The 16,959-nt window shown below is 51.9% G+C and overlaps 1 protein-coding gene across 3 annotated transcripts in view; it reads right to left on the bottom strand.

Annotated features, from left to right (window-relative positions):
- Positions 1-16,332, bottom strand: part of ARHGAP23 (Rho GTPase activating protein 23) — a gene marked incomplete at its 5' end in the record, with an annotated part of 81,389 nt that extends 65,057 nt beyond the window's left edge. For all 3 annotated transcript variants that reach the window (XM_080922569.1, XM_080922570.1, XM_080922571.1), the window contains one exon: positions 16,270-16,332. In XM_080922569.1, coding sequence (XP_080778695.1) covers positions 16,270-16,332 — 63 coding nt within the window. The remainder of the gene's footprint in view (positions 1-16,269) is intronic.
- Positions 16,333-16,959: the final 627 nt, after the last annotated feature.

The following is a 16,959-nucleotide window of genomic DNA, read 5'->3' as shown; positions in this document are numbered from 1 at the left end:
GGCTCATAAATTTTATATGAATTTATCAAAATTGTAAGAATTGGCAAAGTCAGAATTAAAACTCGGGGCGGGGGTGTTAACAAGTAGCTGCTATGAATTATCCTCTTACATCTAGGAGCAGGTGGCCTGATGCCGCAAGCTGCAGAGACCTAGCCTGGAAGGCCCCTATCCTGGGTGTTCCCAGGGCCTGGATAGTCTTTGTCCTGAAGGACCCAGGCTCCAGTCTGAATCTTCTCAGGGTTGCTAATATCCTCTTTGGGGTCCTACAGAGTTCCACACAGGGAAGTGCCTGGGCTGCTAGGGGCCCCGACAGACACAGAAAGTACTTGGTATTGCTGGAATCCCATCCCTTGGAAACTGAATTAATGGCCACTCTTCCCAGCCCTGCCCCATGCAGAGGTAGTGGGACTGTTGAAGACTTTTCTGACATAGTGTGGGACTCCTGTTTGACATGTAACCTTATAGAGCATGCACAGTGTATGTTAAACCCCAGTGAGCCTCCACCTACCTGTAACACACACACAAGGGTGTGCCCACGCAGGCCCATCCCTGTCTGTCTTCTCATACTCCAAGGATCTTGACTACACATTGCAGGACAAAGTTTGTCAGTGTCACAGCCAACAGCGCACCCTGCTGGCTCACGGATGCCACTTGAGGTCATCTTATTTGGAAATGAAAGAGACCTCCCTTCCTCCCAAGCCCCTCCCCCCCAATTCTCCAGGACTCTCAGCTCCAATTGAATGATGCATAACCCCACTCCCCAATCACTTGCAGGAGAAAGGTCTGCAAGACACATCAGTGTCTTCAGTGTCTTTAGCCTTGAAGCCTCCCTTTGGTCTATCAGTACCAAGGAAGCTTAGTTCCCTTTCCTGAAGAGACTGGGAGACTCCAGTCATTCTTGAACCAGGAGCTTCCTAGCTTCCTGCAGTAACTCCTCTTCAAAATCATCACACCCATCCATCCCATCAATGGCCAGCTCATTTGAGACAGACTGCAAACTCAGTGTGAGTCACCCTTCTTGCCCCCCCCCGCCACTCCCCCCAGTTCTTCCTGTTGTCTTACCACCTGGCACCTGGGCAGAGACAATAGGTGCACTCACTGGTTCCCTGGAGGGGAGAGGGAGAGCTCAGCTCCAGGTCAGTGGAGACCACATTCCCCCAGAGGACAGGTTTCAGCCATTCCTAACATCTCCCCCAGGGCATGTGGGGTTTTCTGCACAAGAAAAGGCTCTTAGCCTCGCCTTTGAAACCACCCACCCCCTCACCTAAGCCCTGCCCAACCTGCTGAGGCCACCTCTCCACGCCCCTGTATGCTGACCAGGCTAACTCTGAGCAGAAAGAACCTCTCCCTGGTCTAGCCTGTGCTGTGGCAGAGGCAATCCAAGAAGGTGGGGAGATATGCAGTTTTATAAGGTCACATGAACTCACTCCACTCTGCTCCTGACTATGAGGGAGTTGGAAGAGCTTCTAGGTTGGAATCCTTAGTCAGAAAGTGATGGGAGACATCTCTTCTGTCTAGACCCTCATCCCCAGTCAGCCCAGCTCTGCTCTCAGACATGAAATCATAGGCACAAGAGGAGTAATGACAAGGACAGGAGGTGGTGGCATATGTCTTTAATCCCAGCACTCAGGAGACAGAGGCAGGCAGATCCCTGGGTTCATAGTCAGCCTAATCTACAGAGCTAGTGTCAAGACAGCCAGGACTACACAGAGAGACCATGTCTCAAAAGAAGAAGGGGATAGGGAAGGCTGGAGAGATGGCTCAGTGGTTAAGAGCACTGACTGCTCTTCCAGAGGTCCTGAGTTCAATTCCCAGCAACCACTTGGTGGCTCACAACCAATCTGTAATGGGATCTGATGCCCTCCTCTGGAGACCTCTTCTGGTGTGTCTGAAGACAGTTACAGTGTACTCATAAAAAGGGGGTAGGAAGAAAGGAGGAGGAGGAAGAGGAATAAGAAAGAAAGAGAAAGAAGCAGAGGGCTGGAGAGATGCTCAGAGGTTAAGAGCACTGACTGCTCTTCCAGAGGTCCCAGGTTCCCAGCACCCACATGGCAGCTCACAACTGTCTGTAACTCCTGCTCCAGGGGTCAGACACTGCCACACAATCATAATACCAATGCATCCAAGGAAGTAGATGGCAGGCTCTCTGCACACACCATGCACCCCAACCCTGCTCCCTCACCTCTCCACAGCTGAAAAGAGAATTCTGCACTGGCCCATGGGCCTCTGAGGGGAGGGGACAAATGGCTGGGAGAAAGATCTCTATCTGTCTCAGCGATCAGGGAGGGACACATTTACTCCACTGGTCCTAGTCTAAATAGCATCAAGGTCACCAATCAAGTCCACACAAGTTTTCTTGAAGGCATTCTAGGAACGGACAGGTGGGAGGTGTCACCCACCCATCAGGGTGGACCCTGCCACCCAAAGGCCAGTGACCCAGGCCACTTCCCATCCACACCCACTCTGGGCTGTTGGTTTCCCTCTGGGAGGTCCGTCTAGGTTGATAATATTTTGGTCTCTAGGCCCTGGAGGACACACCCCAGCCTCCACTACAAACCCTTCCCTGTGCTCCAGTCATCCCAGCCTCTGGACTCCTTCCAGGTCCCGTGAGTACTGTGCTCCCTTCCAGCCTCTGGGCCAGTGCAGTGACTGTTGCTGGTTTTGGAATGTTCTGTTGCCTTCAAGCCCTTCTGTGTCCCCAACCCTCACCCTGATTCACTCCCACCCAGCCTGGAGTCTCTAGCACTAACGTCTGTCCACACACCAGCTCCAGGTGGCTCAGCAAGTAAAGGCGCTTACTACGTGGACTAAGGATCCCAGGACACACACGACAGAAGAGAACTGACTTACAGCTGTCTTGGAACTCCCTTTGTAGACCAGGCTGGACTCAAGTTCACAGAGACCCGCCTGCCTCTGCCTCCTGAGTGCTGCAATTAAAGGTGTGTGCCACCCACTAAAAAAATTTTTTAAAGTCACTTCACACACATACTGCCCCTGTGCCCGGGGGTCGCTGGGCACCCTTTTGGGCATATGTGTATGAGACTATTTTGACCTGAGAGGCCAGGGCTGTGTCTACTTTGAAGGGACAGTATGTGGCCCAGGTGGGCCCCTGCTTCTGAATTTGGGGACGAGGAACAAGCAATGCTTTCATCGCTGGGGTTGCCACCCCTCCCAACTCTTCTTTGTTGTTGTTTGTTTTGAGACAGGGCCCCATGTAGTTCAGGTTAGCCAAGGATGACTTTGAACCTCTGACCCTCTTGTCCTCTGCTCTCAGGTATGGGACACAGGCTTGTGCTACCTCACCATACTTCAGTTTTTTGGTCCTTTCTTGGTGAGAACTCCGTGCAAAAGTGGGAGCACTGGAGTACAGAAGTAAGGGGGCGGGGCTCACAGGGATAGGCAGGAACCTGCTTCCAGGCTCTGTAGTCATGCCTTAGCCTCACATCCCATGTTCCAGCTACAAGCCCTCCTCGCCTTTTCAAACATGCCAGACACAGTACTCAGCTATATTTCCCACATCCTCTGTCTCCTTCCCACGACTCCTGACTAGACTCCCCATCCTCACAGGTCAGCCTGGCGGCTGAGGGGTAGGCCCAGGTCCCACAGTGTATCATATTCCTGCCAGATGCGTCTTCCTGTGGCAGTCACCTATGGCATGCCAAGCCTAGGCTTTTGGCCACCTCATCTCATGCACCCTCACCATCAGTCTTTCCCTCTAGGCCCAGTCTAGGGACACCGGCTGGCAGGCTTTAGCGTCCTTGCGTGCACAGGCTATACAAGAAGGCAGCTGAGATAAGCAGAAAGGAAAAGATAGGAGAGCAGAAGGGAGGAGGGGACAGGGGAAGGCAGAGAGGGATGGTCCAGCCAGACGAAGAGCGACAAATATGCGAAGTACGCCTGCCCCGGAGCTATGAATAGTACAGCCAGGCTGCCAGCTGGGTCGCAGCCCCCCACCCCCACCCCGCCCCACGGAACACACTGCACCCGGCTTGAAATGAGGTGAGAGCCCAGGGGGCAGAAACCGCTTCTGCTTGACGGGGCTGAGCTGAGAGGCGTGGCCATGCAAAATAAGAGCAGCAGGCGCTTCTTATTGGTGGATCCCTGCCTACCGCAAGTTTGGGACGGAATGGTCACTCTACCCTAAGCAGCACCCGCAAGCTGAAGAGGTTGCCTTTTCTTAACCTGTAAACCCTGGTCATCATCAGTCACCGGTCACCGCAGAGCCGAACCCTAATGATGCCGCGGGGCTTCTGGAAACCTCCCCATTCCCATCACTGCCCTAATAAGGTTCTGCTTCCCTGGGATGCCATTCCTCACTACCTTAGCCCCAGGTCAGCCTTGCTTCCTTGGAGTTCAAAGGTCTGAGCTCACAAACAGCTGAGCACTTAGGAAACATCTGAACTAGTCCCTGCCCCAAAGGTACATACGTTAAGCTTAAGGGCCTGAGAGTTGAATTGTAGCCCTACCCTGCCCCCTATTTGTCCCCAAACAATTCGAATTTCAGAGACTAGTCTAGGACAATGGAAAGGTTATCACCAAGTGAGGCTCTAGGTGGAGGGATTGGCACACTAGGTAAAGAAGGGTCACAGAGCCTGGGGCTCAGTCTCCAAGTCTCCACCTCCTGAGCTGGAAGGGATGCTGCAGGGTCCTCAGAGGACGCAGGTGAGCACCTGGCATCTGGGAGCCGCTCTGCAAGTTTCAGTTCACTAATCCCCAAAGGATTGGCAGAAATTAATAGCAGTCTGCGTTTATAAAGATCAAAGGGGTAGACATGCAACAAACAAAGCAGATGTGGACACAGGGTTCAAAACATTGCCTAAGCTGAGGATGCCTGTATCCCAGAACTAGGGATGTGGTGTTAGGAGGCAAGGGTCAGTGAGAACTCAAGGCCAGCCTAAGACACATACTGAGTTCCAGGCAAGCTTAAACAACTTAGTGAGACTCTGTTCCAAATATTAATAATTGGAAGCTGGAGAGATGGCTCAGCAGTTAAGAGCACTGACTGCTCTTCCAGAGATCCTGAGTTCAATTCCCAGGAACCACATGGTGGCTCACAACCATCTGTAATGTGATCTGATGCCCCCTTCTGGTGTCAGAAGACAGCTACAGTGAACTCATATATAATAAATAAATATTTTTTAAATTAATAATTAATTAAAACAACAACAACCACCAAGGGATGGAAAAAATGGCTCAGTGGTTAAGAGTAACTGGCTGTTCTTTCAAAGGACCTGGGTTCAATTCCCAGCACCTACATACCAGTTCACCACCATCTGTAACTCCAGGTCCAAGTGATCAGATTCTCTCTTCTGACCTCCTCAGGCACCAGACACACACAGTACATAAACATGCAGCCAAACCACCTGCCTGCATGCACTACATCATCATCATCATCATAAACCACCTAAATAAGTAAAAACATAAATATATAAATGAGCTCAATCCCCAGATCCCACAAGATAGAAATCGAGAAATGCCTGACTGCCAATTATGTGCTGTGGCACACACACACACCTGTCCTGTGGTCACTGCAGATTGCCTAACACAAAAGTACATGGAAGGGGCTGGGTGTGACAGCACAGGCCTTTAATCCCAGTACTCAGAAAAGAGACACAGGCAGATCTCTGTGAGTTTAAGTCCAGCCTGGTCTACAGAGTGAGTTCCAAGACAGCTAGGGCTATGTAGACAGACCCTGTCTCGAAAAAAGAAAAGAAAAAGAAAAGAAGAGTTGGGGGGAGGAGGTCACTAGGTCACCACTGGTGGCTCTAGAGTAGCTCATGCCCTTGTTCTGTGGTTGTAGTCAAGGTTTCCTTTCGTGAAGCCGGGACCCCAGTGTTCTCTTTTGTTTGTTTGAGATAAGGTTTCTCTGTGTAGCCCTGGATGTCCTAGAATTTGCTCTGTAGACCAGGATGGCCTTTGGCTTTGAACTCGGATCCACCTGTCTCTGCCTCCGGAGTGCTGGGATCCTATCCTACCCTAGGGTCCTATCAGTAAACACAGGCTTCTTTAAGAAGTTTCAAGAAGGTATCACTGTGGAGGCGAGGCTTACCAATGCTGGAACAGTTGGGACATCCCAGCAGACGTTAGTAACCTGTTCAACAACAAACAGCTTAAAGGTGGGACAAGCTGGGATTCACACCCATGCTCTGAATCTCACTCAGACTGTGTGTGTGTGTGCGCCTATGTGTGTGTGCCTGGGTGTGTGTCAATGTGTGTTCCACTGTATGCCTATGCCTGTGTGCCTCTGTGTGTGTGTGTGTGTGTGTGTGTGTGTTTACAGAGCCACCAACAGGAATGTCTTCCTCTCCCTTATTATGCTAGCCCTCCTTGGATTGCAGCCCACTGATCTGGGATAGGTGGGCCTATGCTGGGCTGTGGGAGGCGACCACCCATGCACTTTTGTGTCAGGCAGTATAGCGGTAACTACAGGACAGGAGTAGGATTCAGAAAGACTCTCTCAGGTTGTTTTTATAATAAATACATAATCACCTAGTGGTGGCTTCGAGCATTCACCCAACAGAAGGTTTACCAAAGGTGTTCTCACTTGGGACTGGGGTATGACTTTTTTGCTGGAATTCTTGCATAGTGTTTATGAAGCCCTGGGTTGGGCTCCAGGCTCTACATAAACTGCCATGTGGTACGTCCCAGTAACAGCAGCACTTGGGAGGAGGAGCCAGAAGACTAGATGTTCAAAGTTATCCTTGGCAACCAATCAAGTCTGAAACAGGTTCGGGATATATTAGATTCTGTCTCCAAAAAAAAAAAAAAAAAAGTAATAATAATTTTCAAGGCTGGAGAAATGGCACCAAAGTTAAAAATATCAATTACCCTTCCATAGGACCATCTGTAACTCCAGTTCCAAGAGATCTGACACCCTCTTCTGTCCTCCTCAGGCACCAGGCACACATGGTGCAAACACACATCCATGTAGATAAAATATCTATAGACATTAAATCTATAAAAAGTTAAAAAAAAAAAAAAAGCCAGGTGGTGGTGGTTCGTGCTTTAAATCCCAGCACTTGGGAGGCAGCGGTGAGTGGCTCTCTGAGTTTGAGGCCAGTCTGGTCTACAGAGTGAGTTCTAGGACAGCCAGTCTCAAAAAAAAAAAAAAGAAAGAAAGAAAAGGTGTTCACAGACTCAAAAGTGAGCTACTGTTAATTCTAAGTGAAGTTAAATAATGTGTTACCCCAGCATCCAAGAAGCAGAGGCAAGAGAATCCCTTCAGGTCCCAGCCTGGTCAAGAGACTGAAGTAAGTAAATAAATAAACACACCACCAGGCAAGGTCACCAAGATCCAAACTGAATCTGTAATCTGTGTATTTTACCCACCTTGGCTCTAGTCCCCCTTTCTGACTCTGCACCACACTGAAATTTTAGGCAAGGGGGCCGTGAGAATATCTGGACTGGCAGGTAATGGAGACAGGAACCTCAAAGGCCATTGTTTATAAAAATCTTAGAGGAGTCTTTTTGTCTGGCTTTTGGGCAATAGGAAAAGCAGACAAGGAACCCCTTGAGGGCAGGGCTGTGTGGAGCCCAGGGTGCTTAAGAGTAATGACCACCCACAAAATGAAGGCTGGTTTGCTTGAAGATCCTGCCACAGCCCAATCTTTCCCAAGCACTTAGCCTCCTAAGTGCCCCAGGCTGCAGTTGGGGGAGGACGCGAGGAACACTATGCCAGCTGTGCCTGGGAATGTCCTTGACAGCCCCAGGCCAAGCCTCGTCCCTCAGATAAGCTAGTCCCTAGCATTGAGAGACTGGCCTGGGACCCAGTGCAAAGGCTGCAGAGGGCGGAAGTGGATGAATGGGCTCTGTCACCAGCCTGGATGACCTATCCCCATCGCTCCCTTCTTGTACACCTGCCCACCCTCAGCTGTCACAACTCCTCCCCCAGGTGCAGCACAGCGCAGGGGCCCAGGGCCAAGGTCTCATTAGATCTAATGAGAGCTCAGCTGTGTAGATGCTGGCTCTAGATACAGGGAGCAACAAAGAAGGCCCCACCCCCTCTGGGGGAGGGGCCAGAGGCCACGCCTTCAGAAGATTTCCTCAAGTCCGTGTGAGCACGATCCGTGTCACAGGTGACACCTTCAGAGAATTGCATCACTGGGCAGTTTATTGTGTGACCATCGCCCCCCCCGCCCCCCCCCCACACACACTACAATGCTCTCATTTAATACTCAGTGAGATCCGGTCAACCCACTTACAAACACCCATCCCTTGTCTACAGACCGCCATTAGGCATTGCATGGCTAGTCAGTGGGAAGAGAGGAAGCATTGCATCAGGGTGGAACACAGTGCTTATCTGGCTGGCTGGTCCGTTTTCCCTATCTACACCACTCCACCCCAACACTCAGAGTCCCCCTCAGGAAACCTGGGGACACTCCTCCTTCTTTACCTGGAGGTCACCTTTTCTTTTTTCTTCCATTCTTTTTCTTTCTTTCTTTCTTAAATTAATTAAGCCAGGCATGGTGGCACAAGCCTTTAATCCAGCACTCAGAAGCAGAGGCAAACAGAGCTCCGTGAGTTCACAGCCTCAAGGAGATGGATCAGTGAGATGGTGCTGAACTCTAATTTCCTGTATCTGCCTCCTGCGTTTATCCAGTGCTGGGGTTGAACCCAGGGCTTTGTGCACATCAGACAAGCATTCTATCACTGAGAAACACCGACAGCCCTCTTTTCGCTTTCTTTTTCATTCCAAGACAGAATCTCAACTGTACAGGTCTTGAATTCTTGATGCTTCAGCCTTGGCCCCTGTCACCCAGCCTAGATCTCACGACAGCTGTTGTTCCTTCTGCCTCCCTCTCTTCTGCATCTTGTCTTATGCCTACCTTTTCTCTGGACCTCACATCCCTAAAGGATAAATGGGGAGATGGGAACGGTACCCTCTCTGATTAGCTGTTCCTCTCTTCTCCCTCCAGCTCTCCTCTGGGCAAGCCATCATTATGTCATCGGTGATAAGAAGTCTGGGGAAGCACAGGGCTCTTTGCTCAGAAGTGGGGGATCTCCACTCAGAGATGGGGTCTCTGCTCAGTGATGAGGGTATCCACTTAGAGGTGGGGATCTCCACTCAGGTAAGGGTCTCCACTCAGAAGTGGGGGTCTCTGCTTAGAGGTGGGGGTCTCCACTCAGAGGTGGGGTCCCCAGCTTTCTAAAGGCTATAAGGAGTGGGGAAAGCCCCTTTGAGCCAAATCCCCACTCCACCCCTCCATGTGCTCCAGGTCCTGTGGTCCTGCTCTAGTCTCCCAAGTGGCTCTCCCAGCAGTGGTAGGAATTAACAAGAAAACAGTGCTGGTTTGGGAGCCCAATATAGACAGAAATCAAATTGCTGAACTCTGGCTCCAGCCAGAAGGAACTCTGCCCTTCGCTGAAATGACACTCTGACTTGTCACTAGTCAATCCCCTAGTAGTTGTCCACTCACATGGCCTAGCCCACCACATTCCTGGTCCCACAGGGCTCCTGCCCCATGCCCACGCCACAGAGGCCAGCAAGCCCTTTGCCCACTCTGCCCAAGCGCTCTCTCCTCTCAAGAATACAGGCTGAGCTTTGACAGGGTCACTTCAAAGAGGACCAGTCTGTGGAGAACCCAGCCAAACCCAGGGCCAGCTCCTCCACCAGATTCCTGGCACTGTCAACAAAGGCTCCACTGTTTTCCCCGACCCCCAGATGCCCCCAAATGCACTGGGTATAAGGCTTTCTTTCCCCAGCATCACTCCTACGGGCCAGACTCTGCTACAGGGAGAAGCTGAGGCCCCGCTATATGAGAGGCTGTGGTGGTGAACCAGGGAACTCTCCCCTCCCTTGGCACTCAAACCCAGGATGAGCAGCCTCCAGGAGCAGCGGCTCCAGTGTCTCCCTGCTCCTTGGTCACCCAGTCTCTCTGGCTCTATAATGGCCTCCTACCTTCTCCAGACCACATTATATCACACAAGGCTTTCCAGGCTTCTTCCAGCCAGCCTGTTCAGGAATATCTGGCCTCTGAAGAGCCACTTAGCCCCAACCATAGTGGCCAGCCTTTTGTGTTCCTTCCAGACCAGGCATCTGGCCACAGGCTCAGTCCCCAGTGTGCAGTCCAGGAAACAGTCCTTTTAACTGTTGTGACACAGCACAAATACCCAAGCAGTACCCCCAGGGGGTTCTGTGCCGACCTTTAGCTCAGTGCCAGAGTTATCACTAGTCCACATTATTGTCCAGTAGGACTTGGATACACCCAGAGATAGAGGCCACGCTCAGTTCTCTTCAGATTACTCTGACCATAAATGTCTGTTTTGTTTGTTTATGGAGATGACTTATAGAGCCCAGGTTAGCCTCAAAAACCTTACGTAGCCAAGGATGATCCTGAACTTCTGATCCTCCTGCCTCCACCTCCCAAGTGCTGGATGGATGCATTGGAAACCCAGGGCTTGTACAAGCTGGGCAGGCCTCTACCATCTGAGCTGTATCTCACTCCTCTGTTGGTTTGGTATCTTGAAGTTGATTTATTTGCTTTCTTGCTTGGTTTTGTTTGCTTTTAAAACAGGTGTCCCTTTGTAGCCTAGTCTGTAGTGGAGTTCACAATGTGACCAAGGCTGACTTTGAACTGGTGGCAAGCCTCCTGCCTCCCACTAGGGTTAGGGTTAGAATTAGGGTTATGGTTATGTTTTATGCAACCCAAGTTAGCCTCAAACATATTATGTAGCCAAGGTTGATCTTCAACTTCTGATCCATAACTCTTTAGGGTTATGGAAGATGTGAGCCACTACCCCTGGCTAATGGTTGCCACTGAGCCAGGTGTGCTGGGATTACAGCTCATGGGTTCCAAGAAAGCCTGGCTCTTTTTCCATCCACTGATTATTTGCCTAACAATAGCTGCCAACAGAGATTGGCCTGATTCCTCTAGCTCAGGCCTCTCAGTGAGGCTGATGGACTGTATCTGAGGTTAAAAAAAAAAAAATAAATAGAGGCCAAGAGCTAGGATAAAGCTCAGTCCCAAAGTGCTTGACTAGCATATGTAAGCTTCAAGCCTCCAGTCCACATGAAAGAAAAATCGGAGGCCACTGTCCAAAGCCACACAGTAACAATAGGGTAGAGTTAAAACAAGAACAAAGAGGGTAAGGCCCAGCCCAAACACTCAACCATGGGGTGCTCCAGACTCCCAAGGGCCTGAGGGGCATACCAGACCCAGGTCCAGGCCCCAGGCCCTCATCTTCCAGGGACCATCTGCTGGGTCAGAAGGTAGAATGGCAAATATTTCACAATGCACAGGTCCCTAAGAGCAGATGAAGTTGTAGCCTAGGGGTGAGGGTGGGGGCTGACTGACTAATGCTAATTCAGACCAGGAAAAAAAATCAGAAAGGAAGGGTGACCCAACAGCCTAGGTATGTAAGAGTCAAAGGAAGCTGGAGATGTCCCTGGGCCCAAGGTTTAGGACAGATGCGGGCTGGAAATCCAACACCTGTTGCTTGAGAGATAAGTAGTTGATAACTGTGCAGCCGGATGAGAGGACTATTATCCCAGGACTGACGAACAAGGGTGGACAGTTAAGGCTTGACCCGGCTACAGAGCCATTTCAAAGCCAGCCTTCTTAACTTAGCAAGATCCTGTCTTAAAATAAAAAGTAAAGAGTCCGGAGAGATGGCTTGGTGTTTAAAAGTGCCAACTGCTCTCCCAGAGGACCTCAGTTTGATTCCCAGCACCCTCGTGGTGGCTCAGAAACCATCCATAATTCCAGTTCTAGAGGATCAGATGCCTTCTTCTGTCCTCCACATGTGGTACACAGACATAGATGCAGACAAACTACCCATATACACAAATCATAAAGTAAATTAAAAGACAAAAAGTAAGCCTGGGGCCAGGTATGTAGATAGTGAGAAAGCACTAGTCTCGGATGCACAAGGTCCCAGACTCAAACCCCAGTCCTCAGTCGGGGCTGGTGGTGTGTGCCTTTAATTCTGGCATATGAGGCAGAGGCAGGGGGAGGAGGACATATAGGAATAGTGGACACCGAGCCCCCTTAGGATAGCAGTCTTAAGCTAAACCTGAGCTAAGAACCTCAGGATCGAGATGGGATGCTGGCCTTTGATTCAGCCCACAGCCTTGCCTCAGAACTCAGAAATGAAGGTGCTGAGTAAAAGCAGAAGCTGGGAGCTTTGGGGACAGTGATGCCTGGTAGGTAGCCTTGGGAGGCAATGGTGACAGGAAGCCTTCAGAGACTTTTCTTCTTCCCTGGTTTGGCTCTGGCACTCTGTGCAGACAACACAGCCATAGTCCCAGGCTGTCTTCCCAAGACCCCAACCCCTCCTGCGTGCCGAGGATGAGATGCAGAATTCTGTGGGTTGTCATCCATTGTCTCACCATTTATGAATCCAGTTAGTCAATGGGTTAGTCAACAAACATTCTCTAGGTGCTGGCTAGGTGCCACACTGTGTGGGTAACAAGACAGACATGTCACCTTTAGGCAATTGGATGAGGGTAAGAGCATGCTCAGTGCCTTGGCTTTGTCTGTGTGACCTTAGGAAGCCATGGAATCTCTTCCTGTCAGCTGGGCTGCAATAGCACACCTACTCAGCATTAAGCACCATGAGTATCTTTTATATGATCTTTCTGCCTTTGACTAACTGAAGTCTAACAGGGAGAATGAAAAGTCTCCCATCCCAATGCCTGGGAGAGAGCTGGGCCCAGGTCACCCCAGGAGACCAGTGGGGGAGGCTTCTGGCTTGCACTCTGCAAACATTTATGGAGGGCTGCCCTGTGCCAGGCACTGTGCCGGGCACTGGGGACACAGCTGAACAAGACACATTGTCCACTCATCTCTGCCACACCCCCAGGACTCAGTCCCAGAGACTAGCACTGGTGGGTATGAGGGAAACAGCGCCACGGACAGAACCCTGGGAGCCTGGGCCTCAGAGGACCCAAGTCCTCACCTGCCACTCACAGGCTGAGGAGCATACGACAGTCCAGCATCCTTTCCCCTGTAGCATGAGAAGCTGAACAACGTGGGGCCTTTTCTTTTGACCTTTTCATCACTCTGACAGGTAATGAACATTCCCCCCTCCAAAGGGCTCAAACTCTACCATATCCAAAGCCAAGGACATCTGGGTCTGATGCTGCCCCAAGAGGGTAGAGATGTTCTCTGGGTACAGCCTGGCACTGTCCTGCTGACACGCTGGCACAGTTTCACGAGAAACAGGGGCCTAGATCTAAAGTTGGGCTGTTCGGGGAGTGGGCGGGGGCTGAGCATGGAGAGAGGCCGTACCAGCTCCCACAGGCCCTATTCATGACAGAGTCCCGGTGGCAGGGCAGGATAGTTAAAACCAGGCTTTGTCTAAATCCCTGACAGAGCCAATCCCTCACCTTCCAACCACTGCAGCCAGCAAAGCAGGGCTGATGCATCACTGGACAGAGAATGCCAAGGGACTACCACAACCTAGGGGGAGGGGAGGGAGGCTGAAGACCACGGAATGATGCCCCACCCTCAAACACTGAGAGATGCCTGAGGCTGTGCCACCCTGATGACCAACAAAACAAGCAACCAAGTTCCAAACCAGCAGGACGATGAAGATGGTTTGACATGGATTCTCCTAAATGGGCAGAGACTCAGGGGGTGTAGCAGCTGGACCATGAGGGCCCGTCATGACTCTAGAACCTGGTGGCTCCTTCCTGCCCTGCTCTGTTCTTTACTATTAGCTCAGTGTGCCTCAGTGTCCTCAACTGTAAAATAGGACAATAAAAACAATACCCATCTTGAGGGGAAACTGGCAAATAAAAGAATGAGCTATACAGATCCTGCTCTAGAGGAGCTGCTATCAGACCTTAGCCATATCACTGAGGAGGCTGAGACAGACAAAGCCAGCCTGGGCTACATAGCAAATAACTTTCTCCAAAAAACCCCTCTAGCTCTAACGTGTAGCTCATGTGACTGTGTTTGCATGCTCTCTGGATCTCTCTAGATATCTGAGTTGGAAACTTGCCCCTGGAAGGTTCTCCTGAACAGCCAACCCCAATCTCTCACCTAGCACTTAGCCCAGTCCCCTGTACTCTATCATCATCATCATCAACGCGGTTTCTCTGTCTAGTCCTGGCTGTCCTGAAACTCCCTCAATGGACCAGGTTGGCCTAGAACTCAGACGCTTGCCTGCCCCTGCCTCTCTGCTTCTGCTGGAATCAAAGGCACCACCACACCCAGCTCTAGTCTGTCTTTTAACTTTACACAAGAAGTTTCAAATTATCCTTACAATAAGGATGAAGCAGCCCACTGCCCACTCTCACACTGTGACGCCCCACCCTCCCTCCCACTCCCACTCTGTCGCCATGAGTTCAGGGTTGCCCTGAGAGAGGACAGAGAAGGCCTCATCCCTACTTCCCACACGAAAAGGCTTGTCCCCCAGGTCCTGTGCCCTCAGTGGCCCTGGGAACCATTCAACCTACCTCACCACAGCAGGATCCAAGCTGTCTTCCTAAAAACATTCCCCCAAAACATCTTTTTATAATTTATTTATTTTTATTTTATGTGTACTGATGCTTTGCCTGTATGTGTCTGTGTGAGGGTGATGAGTCCTGGAGTTACTGACAGTTGGGAGCTGGGAATCGAACCCAGGTCCTCTTGGAAAAGCAGTCAGTGCTCTCAACTGCTGAGCCATCTCTCCTGTGCTTCCTAATGACCACCAGAACTCGGGTTCCAGCCCAGCAATATCACCATACCCTTAGGTCAAACCCTAGCTGTATAATAGGCACTAACATCCCAGCACTTGGGAGAGAGAGGCAGGTAGATCTCTGAGTTGGAGGCCAGCCTGGTCTACAGAATGAGTTCCAGGGACAGCCAGGGCTACACAAGGAAACCTTGTGTTGAAAAAGCAAAAAGTGAAATAAAATGAAAATGGAATAGGCACTAACACTTAACTGAAACTCACACACTCCAAGACGCTCCCAGTCGGCACTGAGGCGAGCCACTGTCCTCATTTAAAAGATAGGGCCTGGAACACAGGACCTTAGAGTCCCCAGCCAACTGGGGGTGGATCCAACCACATGTGGGCAACTGGGAGGAAGCCACCAGGGCTGGGGGGGGAGGGGACGTGGGCCAAGTCTGCAGACCAAATGACTAGTTTTGCAGGGGAGATTCAAATCTCCTGCCGTCAGCTCTGGCCATTTTTGAAAAAAAAAAAAAAAAACGGGGTTGTTGCCCTGGCAGAGGGGAGAAAGACTGGGATCAAAGGTCACCCACCGGAAGCCCACAGGGGGTATGGGTGGAGGCAGTAAGGGGACCTGGATGAAATTGGTTGGGGGTAGAATTCACAGGACTCAAGCTTAATGACCTCCACTCCTGCCCCCTGTTGATCCTGAATTTCAAGTTTATAATTAGGAAACACTTTGGTCGGAGGGAGGGGTAAAGAAGGCAACTGAGGGAGAACAGAACTCATCCAGTTCAGACACCAGAGTCTCCTAAAGAGTTTACAAAGTCCGCGCCCGCTGGACCAACACCCCGAGGGCAGGAGCCCTCTGGAGTGTCAAAAGAGGGAGTGGCTCAGACCTGGTCTTGACCATCAAAGTGGACCCCAGGGAACATCTTTTCCAAACTCAGGAAAACTATTGGCCAGGCACTGTTCAGCCCTTCAGCTTACCCTGCCATTGTGAGCTTGGGGGTGGGGTGGGGGGAGCTTAAACAGGACCAGCATCCAGATTCCAAGGCAGGGGACTGACCCTGTTGGGTAGGTGAAGGCCCCTCCCAGCCTCAGCAGCTGGCAGATGAAAGAACCCAAGCAGAGCAGCCCAGCGCTGAGTAATGCCCCTGGCACCCCACTCCCGGACCCACCCACAGCCGAAGCGGGCAGAGAGGAGGGCCGGGCAGGGCTGGGGTCCCAGTCCCAAACCCCGAAGCCTTCAACGCAGCCCCACCCGGAGGGGGCGAGCCAAGGACGTCCCGCCCCGGGACCCCTCCCCCACTCCCTGTGGCTCCAGCTGTGCGGGGGCCTCGCCAACGGAAAACGAAAACTTGGGCAGAGGAAACGGCGGCGGGCGCCCCGCCTGAAAATCCCGGACAAAAGGCGCGGGCCTCCCACCCCCGCTGCCTGGCCGCCCAGGGCCTGGCATCACCACCAGCTGTGTGGCCCGGGCTCGGTAGCCCCGGGCCCGTCGGGGCCCCTGCGCGGCGCCTCCCTCCAAGCCCTTGCCTAGCGCAGCTGTTCTTCCAGCGGGACACCAAGCTCCCACAGCAGTGCCCTCCGACGGGGCGCAGCGATCCCAGCCCGGACGTCGTCCCAGGTCCCGCCCAGCTGACCCGGGCCCTGGTCAGCCCTCACCTGGGGGGGCCGGGGCTCCGGACGCGGCGGGATCCCGACCAGGCAGAAAGCGACTCCATTCATCGGGCCGCAGTGGAGGCTCTGCGGCCAGGGCACTGTTGGGGGCACGGGCCGGGGCCCAGGGGACGGGGGACTGGGAACAGAAGGGCGGGGCCCGAAGGGGCGGGTTCTCATGGCTCCGCCCCCAGGCCCTCCCCGTCCCTGGAAGCCAAACTCAGGACCAGGCGCTCCCCACACGCTGCACAGAAAAGTAAAAGGAACTGAGACTGGGGTCTACGCGGACCATGGAGCCACGGGTCAGAACCGAGCCTGATCCAGAGACAAGGTCTCAGGGGAAACTTCAGGAGAGGGCCTCCAAGGGACCTGCCCAGATAGAAGTTGTTCAGTGAGCACGAAAGAGGATCAAGGCACCGAACCCGGGCACAGGGAAAGGCATCCAGAAATGAACAAAAACGGACCTACAGGTCCTGAAAGACTGCGAGGTCCTCATTTCAGGCAGGGAAAGAACGGCCAAAACTTGGTGGAGATACTCTAGAGCACCGGTTTTCAACCTGTGGGTCGTGACCCTTTTTTGGGAATCGAAAGACCCTTTCACAGGGGTAAAATCAGATGATTTACATTATGATTCATAACAGTAGCAAAATTACAGTTATCAAGTAGCAACTAAACTAAGCAGTGGTGGAGCACACT

This window comes from Micromys minutus (assembly GCF_963924665.1).
Source record: "Micromys minutus genome assembly, chromosome: 10".
In the NCBI taxonomy this organism is placed as follows: domain Eukaryota; kingdom Metazoa; phylum Chordata; class Mammalia; order Rodentia; family Muridae; genus Micromys; species Micromys minutus.
The sequence above is the reverse complement of the archived record's forward strand: the minus strand, read 5'-3'. Positions and strand labels throughout refer to the sequence as shown.